Below are 18,108 nucleotides of genomic sequence, written 5' to 3'. Positions count from 1 at the left end.
GACGTCTATTTGCCCCTGTCCCTGGGGTCTACTTGTTTATTTGATTATACAGTTAGTGTAAAATGTTTACTGACAATGAGAATGGTTTAAAACCTTCTCATACGTTAAATACGTCCATGGATGTGAAAGAGATTGTGCAGCAAGCACTGTCAAACAAAGCACTGGTGTAACAATGTGGCAGCTCTCCTTGCTTGGAAAGAGACAAGACAAAAAAGTGGATTGCTGTTAAGAATACCCCTTTGATCTTATAAAACGGACGCAACAAGCGTTAAATCTGAATTAACCCCAACGTCTTTCACAACACGCGTCACGGTGACGAACTTTTCCTTGCAAGGTGGCTCTAAACGATTCAGCTTCACTTTCTTTCAAGAGTCAATTGTCAGTGTGCTCAAAAACATTTCAGTTCTAGAATTCGCCTTGTCGAGTGCACCCTTCGTTGTGCTGGGTAGTACAAATGAGAGTTTTCAGTAGTTGTTGCTGCTTGGCGCCTCCCGAAGATTGCTTGAGCAGTGTGGTTGCCATCAATTCTGAAGAGACAATAGACTCGATAAATCTTGAAGTAACTGGCAGCAAGGGTTGTGGAAATTCTATACGCTGGGGAAATATCTGTAAGTAAGACTTGGCTACATTGATTGTTAGGCAAGATTATTAGGGAAGCAGTGGCTGATTAAAAATATTGTCTCGTGAGGATTGATGACCCTTTTTTTTCGCCAAATAAGTTCATTTAAAATTTATTTTTATTGTTAGTTTTAGACGTCATATCTGAATGTGATTGCTTGATTTAAGAGTAAAAGGGAGGAGGTGAGATAGGAGGTCACTTTTTGCGAGGCAAGAAACTAAAGGAGATAGTTTTTGCGAATTTCTATACTATTTAGGAACCAGAGCGACGAAGTGAGCGTCATATCGTAATCGTCGGAAAAGAGACTACAATGTAAAACGAGTGCAATAACCGCGTAGCATGTCCAGTAAATTATGATGTGCCACAGAATAGCATGTGGTTTGTTACACCCTGTGGATGTCAATAAAGTGTCAATTTTCTCTTTACTTCAGAACACACTTCGACGTTGGTTACTCATTCACAGCAAAGAAAGCGCGTTGAATGTTCAGAATAAATTGTCACGAAAGTTGACTTGACTTGTTTGTCGAGTGGTAGCTCAAAATCTTTTGGTAGTAAGCATGAAATTTCTTGAATGTTTGTGCCTTCGCATTGTTGAGAATTAGCATGTTTTTTCTTCTTCAAATAATCTGTACGTGAAAATTATCAGTGGCGTGCCTTGGTTTTTCAAAAAGGGACATAAGTATAACCGTAAGTGGGGTATTGTCTTCTTTTTTTGCAGCCAGTCCTATGTTTACCAATCTTTTGCATTTGACTTTCTACAGGAATGCTGGGCCCCAAAAGAGGGGTGGAGGCATAACCCTACCCTTGGGCAGTCACTGGAAATAAGATCTCTCTTAAATTGAAGATTCTCCATTGAAAACCTATATTACAACTCATTACAATTGTCCCGTTTATTATTCTGTATGCCTTACACAACCATGGTAGTATTTCTGCAAATGTAAAACGACTTTCATCTGTAAATTTAAAAAAAAAATGTTATTGGAAGACGAACAAAAATGTTTCAAAACTTTATAAGAAGCTTTTAGAACAGAAATCTTGACGTTAAACTCATTATTTTGAGTTTTGACAGTACGAAATGCAGTAACACAATATCTCTACATTGTAGACTTGGAAAGTCTCTGTTGATTTTAAATGATTTTAATTTCTGTTCAGTTGTACAGCCGGCGGTAACAAAATATACAATATTTGAAATAAAATCGCCAAGATGCAGAGGATAGGCTAACACTACAACTTCTGCCCAACTCGCCTTGTGGTCATAGCTATAATTTAATTTTAGCATTGCAGTAACTTTTCTTATGAGTACCTACAAGAAATAAAGCTAGAACATTGTTTTTTTTCGTTGCAGGTAATTGGTTGTGTGGAACTATACTGCTAGTTGGAATTTTTCTCGCCGTCATTTTCTCTGTAGAAAGCGCACCTTGTAATGAGGGTTTTGTAAGTAGTTTTTTTCTTCTTATTAACTTATTCTGTTACACTATAGAGGAAAATGTCTAAATATGGGCTCCCTTTTTTATGTTGTAATTTACGGAGGAAAAAAAATAATATATTAAGCACCTGCCTTTAAAATGCATATCTATGAAATATATACTTAAATGTAATAACATGCCAAAGTATAGAAGGTCTCAATTTTTCTTAAAAAAAAGCGATTTCCTAATAATTGTAAAATGATGTATTTCAAAATTGTGGTCTAAATATGGGCTACTAGTGGCAATATCACAAAAAGCAATTAATTTTTTTTTAAAAAACAGTCATTTATCACTAAAATATTATAAAATTCATATTTATGAATAATCTGTTGTTTTGAAAATCACGCGGAATGGGAAAAATCGAAATTAAGAAAAACATCCAAATATTTGTTGAAAATGTGATAACATTAGACCTCATGTCATAGCCCATATTTAGACCATCACGCTATTTTTCTTCTTCAATTTATTTTCGCTCTCTGTGATACATATTTCACAAACAAATCATGGCATTATAAAAGCCCACATTTGTTTTATGTACCGCTAATAGCATAACCTATACAAAGCAGCATGAGAATTCAGAAAACGCTGAATTATAACATCCCTGCAAAAAGTTTTCGGAGGTCGCAATTCTATAACAGCGTCCAAGGCCGAAACTAACCACCACTTTCTCTTGGGAATTGGCGCCGCAACCTTTGTGCTTGACAGATAACCAGTTCCAATAGCCTCTGCCACGCTGCAGCACCCGGGAGCGCTGATAACTCCAAAACCCATATTTAAACCTTCGCCCATACTTAGACCTTCTCCTCTACTGTATAGTACCTAAAACCTTCAACGCAAAGTGTAGAATCAACGAATTTAACAACACAGTTAAATTCGAGGATACGTGCGATCAAATTGTTCAAACCGTATTTATTCAGTTTGTTTTGTTTCAAGATCGGAAACAAAATTATCAACAAAGCAGAGGTTATCCTTCATAAGAGCACCAGTACAATACAATTCAGTGCAAGTGCATGTAAAGGAAGTATTTAAATAGTGATATACTTATAATTTTTGCCGGTTCACGTTTGAACTTGATTATATTATGCGATTTATACAGAAAAATATTTATTCAAAGAAATTGAAGAGGGAGACAATATACTATGTATATATTTTAGCGCAAAATCAGTCGATCAAGGGTGGCTCGGTGGCTCAGTTGGTTGAGCAATGCATGGTATGCCAGATCCCTGATTCAGGTCCTGGTAGTACCTGCAATTTCCACTAAATGAACTACATATGCAACATCTTCTTGCTTTCTCTTCTCGACATTCATAAAATTTTCGGCTGTCCCTTCATGATAGTTCAGTATTTGTGCGAGTGCGAACCCAGTATAGGCATAAACGAAAGTATTTTTTAAGCCATGAATTTCTCGGACTGCATACATGAAATTTTGTTCGGGCACAACTAAATTTTAACTCAAAACTTTGATTTTCAGTTGATCTGTGAAGCTTATTTCTTTTTAATAAACCACTGAAATATTAACTTGAGAGCGAGAGACCTTCGATCTCTTTGGCCCTCCACCTGAACTAGCACTACACTGAGGCTCCGGAAGTTCCGCTGTCTTCAGCTTTGGACCCGAATAGTAGACTTTGTTACTTTACGGTATTTAGTCCTTTTCATTTTCGTATCACTAGATCTTATAAAGCAAAGCAACCAATGGACACTGACTGATCACTAATCGACTGTATGAATTGTCATACTCTGAAGTCTCATGAACCGATTCTGTTGTACAGATCAACCGGTAAATTGAATCCCCGCAGATAAAACGATTCGTTAATATTGCCGGTAGTTCAACTCCTTCTCTTACTCAAGAACGTTCCCTTTGCGCTTTTCAGAGTTTAAAAATTACAACGAATCGTTCTACTTGTGGCGCTACCTTTGTTGTGCAGCTTCCAAAAAGTTCGCTGCGACAACACCGAAAGCGCAAGAAAACTTTCCGTGCAATATTATCAACAAAAGTGTTATAGAATATTCTTCGTCTTGTCTTTATAATTATGTATCTTCTTAAATTATCGTCACATTATTCAAGAAGACAAAAACAATTTTATGTAGCGTAAATTCAGAAATTTCCTGAAGGGGGCTCGAGACCCTGATCCCCACCTTGGATATATGTTGTTAACAATAACAAGGTTATAGAACATTCTCCATAATTATTACTCTCAAATTATCATCGTATTATTCAAGTACATTTAACCTAATTTTATCTAACGTAAACTGAAAAATTTCCTGAAGGGGGCTCGAGTCCCTTGATCCCCACCTTGGATACGTGCTATTAACAATAACAGGGATATAGAACATTCCCCGTCCTGCCTCGATAATTATTTCTCTCCTTAAATAGTTTCCACATTATTCAAGAAGCCAAAAACCTAATTTTATCTAGTCTAAACTGACAACTTTCCTGGGGGAGGGGGCTCGAGCTCCCTGATCCCCATCTTGGATACGTGCTATTATCAATAACAGGGTTACAGAATATTCTCTGTCCTTCCTCGATAATTATTTCTCTCCTTAAATTATCCTCACATTATTTTATTTCACACCACAAGGAACCAAAAACCTCATTTTATCTAGTGTAAACCGAAAACTTTCGGGGGGGCTCGACCCCTCTAAGCCCCCCTTTGGATACGTGCCTGGCTGGGTGAGCCCCGGAGCCGCTTATGCGGGGGCAAGGCCGGAAAATTTCCGACTTTGCATCTCCCACCCCTGGAAACGAACCCGAGCCTCCCGCGTGGCAGTCAGACGTTCAAATTTTATTTCGAAACTTTACACATAACACAACAGTAAAAAGTATATCGTAGTAGATATATTCATCACCGTGATATGAAGAGTATGGATTATAATTAGAGGAAGATTATTTCCGCATCTTTGGCTGTTATGCATTTGAAACTTCGGAACGAGTCACAACTCTCGAAGCAGCCAATCAACCAAGCGAGCCGCTGACGTCATCTCAACCCAGAACCTATCGCTAAGCCCCTTGCTCAAGCTCTGCACACCCACTAGGCTCGCTAGACAGACTCGCTCAGTCTGCTGGAGATGTCCCGAAAGTAATTGGACTCTAGCAGTAATTTTTCATCCTTTATTTTACCACAGAATTAATCGATGTTCTGGAACATTAACACTAATAATATAAGGTTAATTTATTAACTAATTACTATCATGTTGATAAATATGTGCTAGGGGGAATGTGGGCGTAGTGCCCCTACACAATACACACAGGCAGAAATATATGCATCTTCTACTGTGAAAATTCTGAAAAGTAGTGGTGTTTTGAACCAACCAACCGTCATGCCTGCCTGGTTGGCATAACTTGCTACGACGCCAGTGGTACCGGGTTCGAATCATCCCGGCCTGGTCATGGGTGTTCTTTGTGAATGTCCGCCCTTCATCAACTTCATCACTCAGCTAAAAGTGGCAGAAGTAAATGAAACCAAATCAATAAAATCAATATGGAACCAACTCTCACCACCTTTCCTGATCCACAGGCCCGTAGCCAGGAATTCTTAGCAGGGGGGGGGGGGGAATTTTTAATATATTGTGTCGCATTGGCAGCCATAGCAGGGTGCACTTGCTCCCCTCCCCCAAAAGCTATATGTAACAGGAAAGGGATGATATCTTGAAACGCCAACGAACAAAAAAAGTTCGAGCAACATCAAATAACAACATTTCGATAATGACCTTTCCGGACTGCCAAAGAATACAAAGATAAAGCCTAATCGAGACTGTATCTACTTGTTATTTACAGGTCGATAATGTTAATAGACGATTAATATGTACAGTCACGGACACTGGCGGCTTGTAACGATTCCATTGAAAGTTAATGTATTCATTACAAGCCGGCAGTGTCTGTGACTGTACCCAGGGTGCGAATTCATTGAAGATTGGTGGGGGGGAAGGAAGATCTTAATCCACACACACACACACACACACACACATATATCATATATATATATACACTTATACATATAATACATATTTATAATAATAAATATACAGTAAATTCATATTTAAAATACATAATTTTTACTATTATTATTATTATTATTATTATTATTATTATTATTAAGTATGTACTTTTATATATATCAGATATTTAAAAAGTAGCAAACTAATTCCTTTACTGACTGGTTAAGGATGTCAATAAATGACAAAATAGTTGAAATATTTTTATTATGTTTTAATTTTTTGTTTAGTTTTTGCTTTCAATTAGAATAAATCGATTAGATTTCATAGTCATTTTTGTCTTGCATTGATATTTTACCTTTATTATGAATATATTATATCAATATAACATTTGTCATTGGTGTAAGATCTGTAAATGGTCTCTTGAAGTTGAATGAGAGAGAGAGAGAGAAAGTATGCAACACTCACAAACACATGACTTTGTGTGTGTTCTCGATACTATCCTTAGTAAAGTGTATTTGAAGTAGAAAATAATTGGTCGCCTTTTGCTTTTATAAAAAACACTCCCCCCCGGAAACTTTTGGTGGGAGGGATTTTTGAAGCCAAAATTGTTGGTGGGGGAAATCCCCCCTGTCCCCTCCAGGATTTCGCACCCTGACTGTACCAACAGCTTTGAGCCTCTCTGCAGAGGTGAAGGAATCTAATGAGAATCCAACGACAAATTTTGTCGCTTTCTAACCAAAATAATAAATGTGAAACACTATCATATTTTCATGTTTGATAATAAGTTGAACCACTAAGCTATCCTACATCTTTCACCAGCCGACCTCTATGGTGGGATGGTTGGTTACACAACACACTACGAAGCCAAGGGACCCAGTTTCGAGCCTGGGCATGAGTGTTCTTTGTGAGTAGAGGCGCAACCACTGGCATACGTTACAGTCCCCTTCGAAATTTTGAAAAATCGACATTTTCAAGTAAAAGCACCATAAACTCGGGAAAACCCAGAGTGGTAAATTCAAACCGTATTAAATTATCCCCAATTGACATTTTTGAGAGTGGAAAGTTCTAAATATACGATATATCTTATTGTGTATGCCGCCCACTAGAAATCAGTCAGGGATGCCAAATTTTGAAAAGCATTGGGTTCTTATAATTTTAAAAAATTTCAAATTCTCCCTTCCATGTATCATGATATTAATACGCACAATACTCGCTATTTTAAAAATATTATTTATTGATTTTAATACGAAAATATATAAAAATAACAAATATAATTATAATAATAACACGATAAATTCTTAGGTTCGCTATGTTCCCACGGGCCTCTATAAGTTTGCACCACTGAAAGCATCCACCTATACAATTCCAGCCCCTCCAGAAAAAAAATCCTGCCTGCGCCAGTCGGCGCAACCACGAATTATTGTCTGGAGGGGGCAGTACCAGGACAAACGTGCAAATAATAATATTTGTAATATAGTGGTGGTAGTGGTAGTAATAATAGTAGCATCAAAGACGTTATTAAAAATCACGCAAGAAAGGGTTAGAAGTCTGTGCTAAAGCATTTGTCATGGAACAAATGATTTGAAAATATTTTTCCAACACGTTCAATTTCACATTTGCTAATACTGGAAAACAAGCACACAACTGTATTTTTGAAAGATACAAATTGCATGACGAACATAATTCTATTTGTACATATGACATGTATTATTACTTTCATGTACAACATATATTTTACTTATGCAACATGGAGCGACGTAAAATAAGAAAATACATATGCAACATGTTAACGCTAAATTGTGTATGCATTCCTATATATTATTTATGAGAATACATTAAATACATTACATAATCAATTCATCCGCCTCATAACAAATCAACAGTAAAATTAATACAAATTTTGTCTCCTTTTCCTCGAGCATTTGAGACAAAACTTTTTAGCAGCAACAGTCTGAAGTAGCTACATATCTGGTCTTACTTCTCTCTCCGGTAATTTAGAATGATTGATTGGTTGATTTGGTGTTTTAAGTCCACTTTATGCACAGTAAGGCTAATCGGGACTGGACCTACAGTTTAAAGTGGGATTCGAACCACTATGTGCGTCCACCGGGTATCGACCCCGGGACCCCTTGATTACAAGGCGACGACGCTACCACTGCGCCATCGGGGAGGCCTGTAATTTAGAATGAATTACCTACAGAAAACGATCATATTGGGATCAATGCGAGCAAGAAAATTTTTAGATCCAAATTTTTCAAACTGAAAACATATTGACGTAATATGGTGCAAATAGTTTCACAGGGCGCCATGGCATTTTCTTTAACACATTTTTTATTTCATTTACACCATTTTGACCCCTCTGAACTTGGAATATAAGAACAGCAGATATTGCGAGCGAAGCGAGCAAGAAAAGTTTACGAAAATTTTAAATCAATGGGGGCAATTGACCCTCTGTGCCCCCCTGCAAGTTCCCTTGACTGTCTGGAAGATAAAACTAATTCCATCTTGAGTATACATTTGTCCTGCTATTCTTAGATTCTGCTAGTCTTGTTTTTTATTACTTAAATGTTTGCTCCCCACTAGAATTGACTTCCGTTCAAGGTTGGGGGGACAATGACCCCTGCCCTCCTGTGGTTGCGGCACTGTTTGTGAGTGCCTCTTCATTATTTTACGTCATCACTCATTGTCGCGATTAGTTAGAAGTGGCAGAAAAGCAAAGGTAAGTAACAAAAATTAAATATCCATTCCCTCTCTCTACTGCATGAATCACTATTACCAAATGGTAGACTTGGGAAACAAAAAATTAAGTAGTTCAAACTTCATAGCAACACATCCAAGAAAAACATCCAAACACATTAAGCACCTTTAATACAAGACTTCTCAAAATGTTACAACCAGTGACGTGCACTGAGGAGTAGCTAGTCTAGCAGAGATAGATCAATCAATCTCAAATCTTTAATTATTTTCAAATCACAATATTATTGTTTTGTTGAAGCCACAGTTCATATGCAACACTTTTTTCACGCGCTTCTCGTCCCTCGGTGCGTTCAGCGGCCTAGCTCGCTCTTTCTCCGCCTCACAGTTCCAGGTAGAAACGGGTTTTGGAAGGGAAAGGGAAGATTTCTGCCTCTACCTCCCTTGCCCCCTCGCCCCCGCTCCAATGGTTGAAAGACCATGCTTTCAGGTCCTCCAGTCTATCTCCTATAGGACAGATAGGGGATTGGTTTCCCTTCGCTTCCTTTGTAAATCCTCTAAAGAAATAAGGGGAAATTTTTCCGCAGTACTTCTGTTCTCTGTATTTACACTACTTTTTACACGTTGTACAATATGTATGTATAATATGGGATGTACTTTTATTATTTATGCAATTGTAACGTCTTATGTGCAGACAAAAATTTTATGCTTTTTTTAAAATATGGAATATATAATGATTAAATAACAAATATTTGCTCACGCTCTCTCTTGCTCTTGATTTAGTAGTGTTTTATTTAAATATACTAATCTCCTGGCCTCCAATAAAAAAATGGATAAGCTAAACAATCATAAATACGGATGTACTTATTTGGGCAAGAGAACGCGCGTTCTAATTCTTGTTGTTGGTTTGGTTTATTTTACTTCGCTTTTCTGCCACATTTGGTTATCGCGAAAATGAGGATGAGTGATGATATGATGAAACTGATGAAACTGATGAACGGACCTCACAAAGAACAATTCAGGCCGGAATTCGTGACGAGCGTGCATTCTTGTTCTTATGTGTTGTACTCTGCCTGCAGTGAATAATGAAAAAATTAGAAATGAAAAATGTATCCCAGAACTCAAAAAGCCAAATGAAAATCATTGAAGAATGTAGAAAAAGGTTTATTTGAAGGTGTGTTTTGTTATCCATCGCTTTTTCTAGCTGTATAGATTTAATCGGAATAAGTAGCTAAGAGCTTGGAAAGTCGAGAGGGACAATCATGAACAGAGAATTCTAGGCTCCTGATTTCAGTGCCCTGCAGATGCACTGGGAGGAAATTATTTGTATTTTCTTCTCTCTTCCATCGCTTTACCTAATTTCTGCCATGTCGATGAACGTTGATTAAATTAAACGGGTGAAGAGTGGTTGCAAAGAAACACTGATGCAAAGGCCAGGGCTCGAGTCCGGATCCTTCAGTAACGAGATCGTGAGATAGGGAAATTAGGGAAATCAAGCAATGCAACATTTTTGAAAAAACATTAATCATATATAAAGATGGTATTTCAAAAATTCAATTGAAAATTACTACTCAGAAAAAATGCAGTTTGCTTTACCGATACCCACGTATCCGAATGGTTAGCGGCTTCCTCTCATGTTTGTTGTCGGCCGACCTCCGTGGGGGAGTGCAAGTGGTCCCGGATCTGTACCCGATGGAGGTATATAGTGGTTCGAATCCCACATTAAACTATATGCGTAGTCCCGATTAGCCTTTCTGTGTATAAAATGGACTTAAAACGTCAAATTAACCATCAAATCAACCATCCGGGGGGGGGGGGGAGTGGTTACCACAGCGCGCTACGACAACAGGAGTTCCGGGTTCGAACCCCTACCTGAACCTGGGTGTTCTTTGTGTTTGTCCCTTCATTAATTTTGTCGTATCATCTTTGCGATTAACCAAATGTATCAAAAAAGCGAATCAAATCAAATCATTTAATAATAAGAGTCTCATTCCCTGAGTAATCTGATTTTATATGATTGTTTGATTTGGTTTATTTTACTTCGCTTTCCACAATATTTGGTTAATCGCGAAGACGATACGATAAAATTGATGAAGGGGCACACAAAGATCACCCATTGCCAAGCCGAGATTCAAACCCGGCATCTCTGGCTCAGTAGTCAAATCAAATCGTTTTTGATTTTCGAAATTGGGTGGAAGTTATGTGTACAATTTTTTGTAGTCTTTCCTAACTTTGCAACTTTTCCTGTATTTGACGTTCTTCTTTTAGGAATACTGGGCCCTAAAAAGGGGGGGGGGGTTATGACCCGTTGGGCACACCACCCATTGCTACCCCAAGTGTCGACGTCACCGCACGTCACTGGTTACAACTGTTCTAGAGACAGAAAATTACAAAATCATTTCCCGAAGTCTGAATCAGGAAAGGACCCCCCCCCGCCAATCCTAGTACGACATTATTCGGAATCACACACCTCAATAAATCACAAAATGAATAAGTGTCTTTGTTATGTTGCTAGAGTAATACAGGATATAATTGTAAAGATTAGTGAGAATATCAGGTAGGAATGTGATCTGTATTTTTCACAGGGGGGCAAAGCAGGCTCTCGGGGGTCAGTTGCCCCCTTGCCCCCCTCTAGCTACGGGCCTGCTGATTCGTAAATAAATTCAAACTACGGACCAAGAGGGGACTGATGGGGCTACCCTCTCCTTGACCCAGCTTTCACAAAAAGAAGAAAGTCTCTATTCGTGACAATCGTGAGAGCTGACCTTTTCAGAACGCGCTCAAGTGTGAACATCACTTGCACATAGTAGTACGTACACTCTGGTCTGGACTGCTTTCTTGCAGACTAACGAGACTCTGGCGCCTGAACCCACAACCAGTATAATCTTCTGTGGAGCACGTGTTTGTTGTGTCCAGTCCATATTATGTTTGTGTTTGTCCATTCATCAGTTTCATCCTTTCGCCATTCATCCTTCATCACGATTCGCCAAAATTGGAAGAAGAGCGACGTAAAATAACAAAATCAATCAATCAAATGTGGTACAATGACACGATGACAAAATTACTACACTCTGCCTCGGGGATCTGTGGAGCTAGGCCACGCGTAACGGTTGAGAAGGGGAGAAAGCGAGTGGGCGTAGCAAAGAAGTGCTCGCTGCCGAACAGCAGCAGTTGTAGCCGCGTTTTCCGCTTCATGCATTCACTTTCCCTCTCACGCGTTCATTGATCAAGCTCTCTCGAGTCCTACCTGCACAGAGGACTTGATTTCGATCGCTTGCTCCGGAGCTTCCCGAGACAAGAACAGAAGACATAACTCCTCCCGCCGCCATTTTATTCTACAAAACTTACCTGCAAACGATGAACATGCTACAATTCCAAGGCCAAGCGTTTTCATAGATTTAATGTAAGTACTGTTTTCGTAACTATTTTTACAGCTTGTGTAGGAAGACTGTTGTCGCATGTCGCAACTTTCTTGCAACCTTCTACGACTCTGCTTCTTCATCTGACGCAAGAGTTCGTAATTGTTCTTAAGTGCAGTTTGGTCCATGTTCAGCGAAGTGGTCGCCAAGGGGTGAAAAATTAGTCTAGAGGTTTCGAAAAGCCTATCATTTCAGCAAATGACCTTGGCACTACCGATCTTGCCTTAGTGCATGAAATATTCTTATATTTTTGTCCGCTGTTGTTTGCAATGTAATTTTAGACGTCATAAAAGGCATCGGGTCGATGCGAATGGTGCAATCCGTGGAAATGATCGCCATATGAGACACGAGCATACAGTAATGTTCGGAAAGTTACTCCAAAAGTTCCCGGTGTATATTATGTGTTACCCGTGTATATACGAGGGTCACTATTTATATTTTGAGCCTTGGCAACACTGATTGAAGTTAGGCGCGATTTGACGTTTGCACGGAATCGTCTGGCATTATTGACCATAACGTACTTCAAATGTTTTGTCAATAGCTTCATTTGTGTTGTTTATGTTGCCTTGGAGATTGCGCGACAACAATAAAATGGAATTAACTCGTGAACATTTTCGTGCGATGATTTTTACGGTTTTCGACGTGGATTATCAAGACAAGAGTGCATCGATCACCTTACTTCCACATTTGGCGATGAAGCCCCATCCTTTGCCACTGTGAAACGCTGGTATAACGAATTTAATCGTGGCCGCCATTCGCTCACCGACGAGATTCGCGAAGGTCGTCCAAAATCAGTTGTTGTTCAAGAAAACATTGATGCTGTGCAAAACCTAATACTGCAAGATCGTCACGTGACATACTGTGAGATTGAGGCAACCGTAGGCATTAGTTCCACCAGCATATATAAAATATTACATGATGATTTAGCTGTGAGAAAGGTATGTTCTCGTTGGATCCCACACAATTTGACAAAAACTCAAAAAGACGCTCGCGTCAATTGGTGCAAACAAATGCTCATTAAATACAATCGTGGTGCTTCAAAAGACGTATATAAGATTGTAACAGGTGACGAATCATGGATATATGCATATGAGCCGGAACGTAAACAGCAGTCGACTGTATGGGTGTTTCAAGATGAACCAAATCCAACAAAAGTTGTTCGCGCTCGAAGCACATCGAAACAAATGGTTGCCTGTTTTTTCGAGAAAACTGGTCATGTGGCAACTGTGCCTTTAGAGGAACGTAGAACGGTCAACTCTGAATGGTACACAACAATTTGTTTGCCAGAGGTCTTCGGTCAAATACGGAAAACAAACAAACGCCGTCGGATCATTCTTCATCAAGACAATGCCAGCTATCACACATCTCGTCTAACAACCGACTTTATGAACAGTCAAAAAATCGAATTGATGGGTCATCCGCCGTACAGTCCTGATTTGGCACCCAATAACTTCTTCTTGTTCCCGAATGTCAAGAATAAATTGCGTGGACAACGATTTTCGTCGGCGGAAGACGCCGTTGATGCGTTCAAAAACCATATTATGGAAGTGTCTCAAAAAGATTGGAAAAACTGCTTTGACAAATGGTTCGAACGAATGCAAAAGTGTATTGACCATAAAGGAGAATACTTCGAAAAACAATAAAGCAGTTTTCAATGCCAAATTCCTGTTTTTTCATTGTTAGGCTCAAAATATAAATAGTGACCCTCGTACCGTGGAGTTCAAGCGCCTCTGATTATCAGGCCCGTAGCTAGAATTGATCTCCAGGGGGTGGGGGGTCACGGGTTATCGGGGGGTGAGGCCTTTGCAAAGGCAAGTTCCTTTTTCAAAAGTTTAACAGTATTAAATTAAGGTAAATTATGTGTGAGTGTGAGGGGCGGGGGGGCATTAAGTTACATAAAATTGAGAAATACCATACAAATGCTACATTTTTTCTATATCTTTTAAAACATCGGTTGAAGTGTTAACTGGCTGCTACTGAAATCACCCCTTACTACACACTCCATACTACTTTTGATGATACAGATATTTATATCACAGAAGAAAAATTGCACAATATTCAATCATAGTGCCTACAGTACATTCAACCACCTGCCGAGGCAATGAAACTCCCATTCGTTCGCAAAACTTGGGAGCTGTTGACCTTTGATGCAGATGCGAAGGGAATTTGCATGATGACATCGAAGTCACAGATTCCTGTATAAAGGAGAGGCTGCAAATGGGGCAGTGAAGGTACAGATAAAGAAGCTCTCCTATGAAAGAACTTTCTAAAGCCTAGAGAAGAGAATCTTCCAAATACTTGCCGCTACTTAGGTTTCTTCTTATAAATAAGATGAATGTAATAGCTGCTTGTTCATTTTCTGTGAATTTATCCTTCACCAAAGTTGTGGGCAAAATTATATCTGCTGCCTACATTTTCATTCTTCACTGCAAATATTACAAAATAGTTTTACCTAATGTTAAAGGGGCTGAAGGCAGTTCCAGGGGGGCTGACCCCCCCCCCTGGCCCCTGCCTGGCTACGGGTCTGCTGATTATTCACCATGACTATCTCTCACCTCGTCGGACACCTCTTCCAACTACACCCAAAGCATTATCAACCTTGTCCCTAGGCTCAACAAAACACAAAAAGTACCTTAAATTCCGTGGAAATTACGGCAGATGGCTATTGGCAGATACTATTCAAATTATGACACAACACGTGATTTATCTTAGATATCGGAGGTTTATTCTACTTGCATATTTACAGAAAAAGATTTGAGAGAGACAATTAAAGGAAGGGGCTTGCCATTTGCTAAGCCTTGATTCTTATTAAACAACCAGGTACTCCTAAATATAGAAGTGCCATAGGATTCTTGGGGACTGGTGTGCATCGGCTCGTAAACTCTAGCTACGGCCTTGTATTCAAGGTGTCCCAGGTTCGATCCCCGGTGGAGCCACATAGCACAGTGGTTCACATCCCACGTTATACTGTAGGTCCAGTTCCGATCAGCCTATCTACACTGAGCATAAATGAAGTCTTGCAAGAAGAGAAAGATATAACACCTTACATGATGGCTCGTTTCGGTATTCAAATATAATCGAGGGAAATAATCGAATTGTAATACATTTTTGCACATTGCTCTTGTTTGGGAAAGGTATGTCTGTATAATTTACACTCTCTCTACAAGAATTAGATTTTCTGTTGTGGAACTATATTGGAGCATTTTGCGAGTTGTCTACCGTTCGTTTGCGTCAAAGAGTCCCGATCTGGTGCCAAGAGAGCCAAGTTGGAAACACTGTCAATGGGGACTGGACTCAACGTTGACTTGAGCACAGTGTTGCCACATGAAGGGAAATTTACCTTTTGCAGGGAAATTCGGACTGAAGTTAAATCAAAAGGGAAAAGGGACTTTCGATTGAAAATATCACAATTTCAGGAAAATTTTAAGACTTCTGACTACATTATTACAGTTTATGTCAAATTCCAGTTTCATATTCACATTTATATATTTTTCTGATCCTTCTTATTTCTGCTCCCTTGAATATAAGTCTGTATCTATTTATATTTCTCTTAACTTTATTGTACGTCACTTTTCTGTATCTTCGGATAAACCTGGGACATCTGACCAGAAAGCGATGAAGCTTACATGTATGTGAAAAATTTGTGTAACATTTTTTATTCATACAATCATGGACCAACGGAAATTTTACTTCTACTACCACTGCTAATAATAATAATTACGTATTATATTTGTTTAGGTGAAGGGAAAAAATGGTCCAAAAAGGGAAATTTTGTCCCTTGGGAAGGGAAATTGTGCCCTCAGATTGTGGCAACACTGCTTGAGCGGTAAACACGAATGGTTGTGAGTTAACTGGGTGTATTTCGTTTCTGAAATAGAGTGAATCATATGTGGAAGGCTTCCTAGAATGTTGTTACAGCGGCTGCGGCTGTAGTCCCAAGGGAGGGGTACATATGATCCACAGACTAGATTGATCTGTGCTGTAGTGTTGTTTTGCATAGGGACGTATTTTATTATGCACAACTTCGATGCACTTGTTCTGGGTAGTTTTGTTTTGTTCTGCTGTTGTAAATTTTCGGTCAAGTGTAGCCTCTGTAAGTTGTGCATGTTTATATTTTTTGTCTAGGCAAGAGAGGAGGTTTCTGTTTAAGAAGCCGTATTAAGAAATTTTTGAAGCTCTGAAACTTGTATCATTACTAGTGTACTATAGGGGTAACACCTCTGACTCGTTTATTTTGTTACTTTAAACGTTCCTACTTACCTATTCTGCATTGCGGAACATTCTGCATTCTACATTCATACATAGCCCCACAAACTATTTCCGGTAAGGTTAGGTTAGGCAAGCATATTTTCATAGAAAAACATAGCATTTCTCGCACAAAAACAGTTTTCCGTAAGACAAAACAGTGATTTCCGTAAGTAATTTCCTCTGTAAAATTGAAGAAATCCGTTACCCCTATACTACACTGTTACCCTTGTATCTATCGAATTACTAGGAGTGAATATATGAATAAGATAATTTAGAAAACGAAACATAAAGAGGTGTACAGTATGAGAGGTACCCTATGTGATTTTTTTTAAAAAATCCCGTAAATGTTTCGTGCTTTTAACATTACAACAAAAAGTTTTTAGACACGGAAATATGTATTTAGGGGACCGTATGATTTAGAAATGTTTTCTTCACACACAGAGTTTGTTACGATTTTCATGTAATCTTCGCACGCTGGCAAAGTTAGCACAAACATATATTGAAAAGGGCCGGCGAGAAATTATTTCACACTGTTGCCTGATTTGAAAGTTAAGTCACTCGCATAATATCGTAAAATATTGGCCTATGTGGATAACTGAATATATATTTTAAAAAATCTTCACACCATTGCACTTTACACCAATTAGTTCTAGACTGTTGGTGTATCCAACTACCTAACCAAACAACCAGTTCAAATAATCTTTCTTAGGAGTTCATATTCTGTCAAAATATTGGTACTATGAAAACACATAGAACCAATGTGGTATTTGAAAAATTTACAGTGAGGAATATTCCAGTGACTATTCTTGAACTGGTTTACAGTAGGCCCCCTCTAGTTCGGCTTCGGTTGGTTCGGCCTGCTGCCTTGCCGGCGACAAGTCTAGCACTGGAAAGTATTGTGCTGTACACATCAGACGTTAGCCAGATGTAGTTTGTTTTTTGTACAGTAAAATACACTTAAACATGGTTTAAACTACCATATAACTAATTTTAATGTATGGCCATACCGTTTATAGGATTTATTGGTCTTTTTTGCATTACTTCGGTTCGTTTGGCCATTTTTTTAGTTCGGCCTATGGTTCAGTCCCGAGGTGGCCGAGCTAGAGGGCACCTACTGTATTATGTAAATTATATTAATAGTACCCCCAAGTACCAAAATAATAGCAACCCCGAATGAAATACACCCTGCTGAAAACAACATATGTTTAACCACATACTCCCCCTTCAGCACCTTTCCTGGACACCCAATAAATGAGTACAATCTAGGGGGAGTTGTGTATAATTTCCACTCTTGTTCAACATGTGTTACTTATGTAACATGCTGTTAATATTGTTGACATGAAATTGTTATATTCCAGCTGAAAATGTTAAAGAATCCATAAAACAAGACATTCATATTTTAAAATTAAGAAACATGATTGCTGAACCCCTCATATACAGTACAGGCTGCTTATGATGATAATAGCACATATTAATAAAAGAATTGTACATAGATATCATCAGGAAATATATTTATGTGCTCATTTCAGCTTCTACTTGCTAGAGCAATGTTCTAATATGAGATATTTTAGTAATATTGCACACTCCATAGAGTTTAATATTCATTATGATATTTTAATATCCTTTACAAATTAATATTCTTCTAGCACTTTAGTGAAACTACAAAAGATCGTGACCCTGATGTCATTCTGAATGATGAGTATTATGATGATGAGGTACATGAAGG

General features: G+C 38.6%; 1 protein-coding gene across 3 annotated transcripts in view; it reads left to right on the top strand.

Annotated features, from left to right (window-relative positions):
* LOC145980294 (uncharacterized) overlaps positions 1-18,108 on the top strand; it is a 224,749-nt gene that overhangs the window by 9,991 nt on the left and 196,650 nt on the right. For all 3 annotated transcript variants that reach the window (XM_083113312.1, XM_083113313.1, XM_083113314.1), the window contains exon 2: positions 1,965-2,053. In XM_083113312.1, coding sequence (XP_082969438.1) covers positions 1,965-2,053 — 89 coding nt within the window. The remainder of the gene's footprint in view (positions 1-1,964; positions 2,054-18,108) is intronic.

This window comes from Lepisma saccharinum, chromosome 27, assembly GCF_977018435.1.
Source record: "Lepisma saccharinum chromosome 27, izLepSacc3.1, whole genome shotgun sequence".
Taxonomy (NCBI): Eukaryota; Metazoa; Arthropoda; class Insecta; order Zygentoma; family Lepismatidae; genus Lepisma; species Lepisma saccharinum.
Note: the sequence above shows the minus strand (reverse complement) of the source record. Positions and strands in the feature narration are given on the sequence as shown.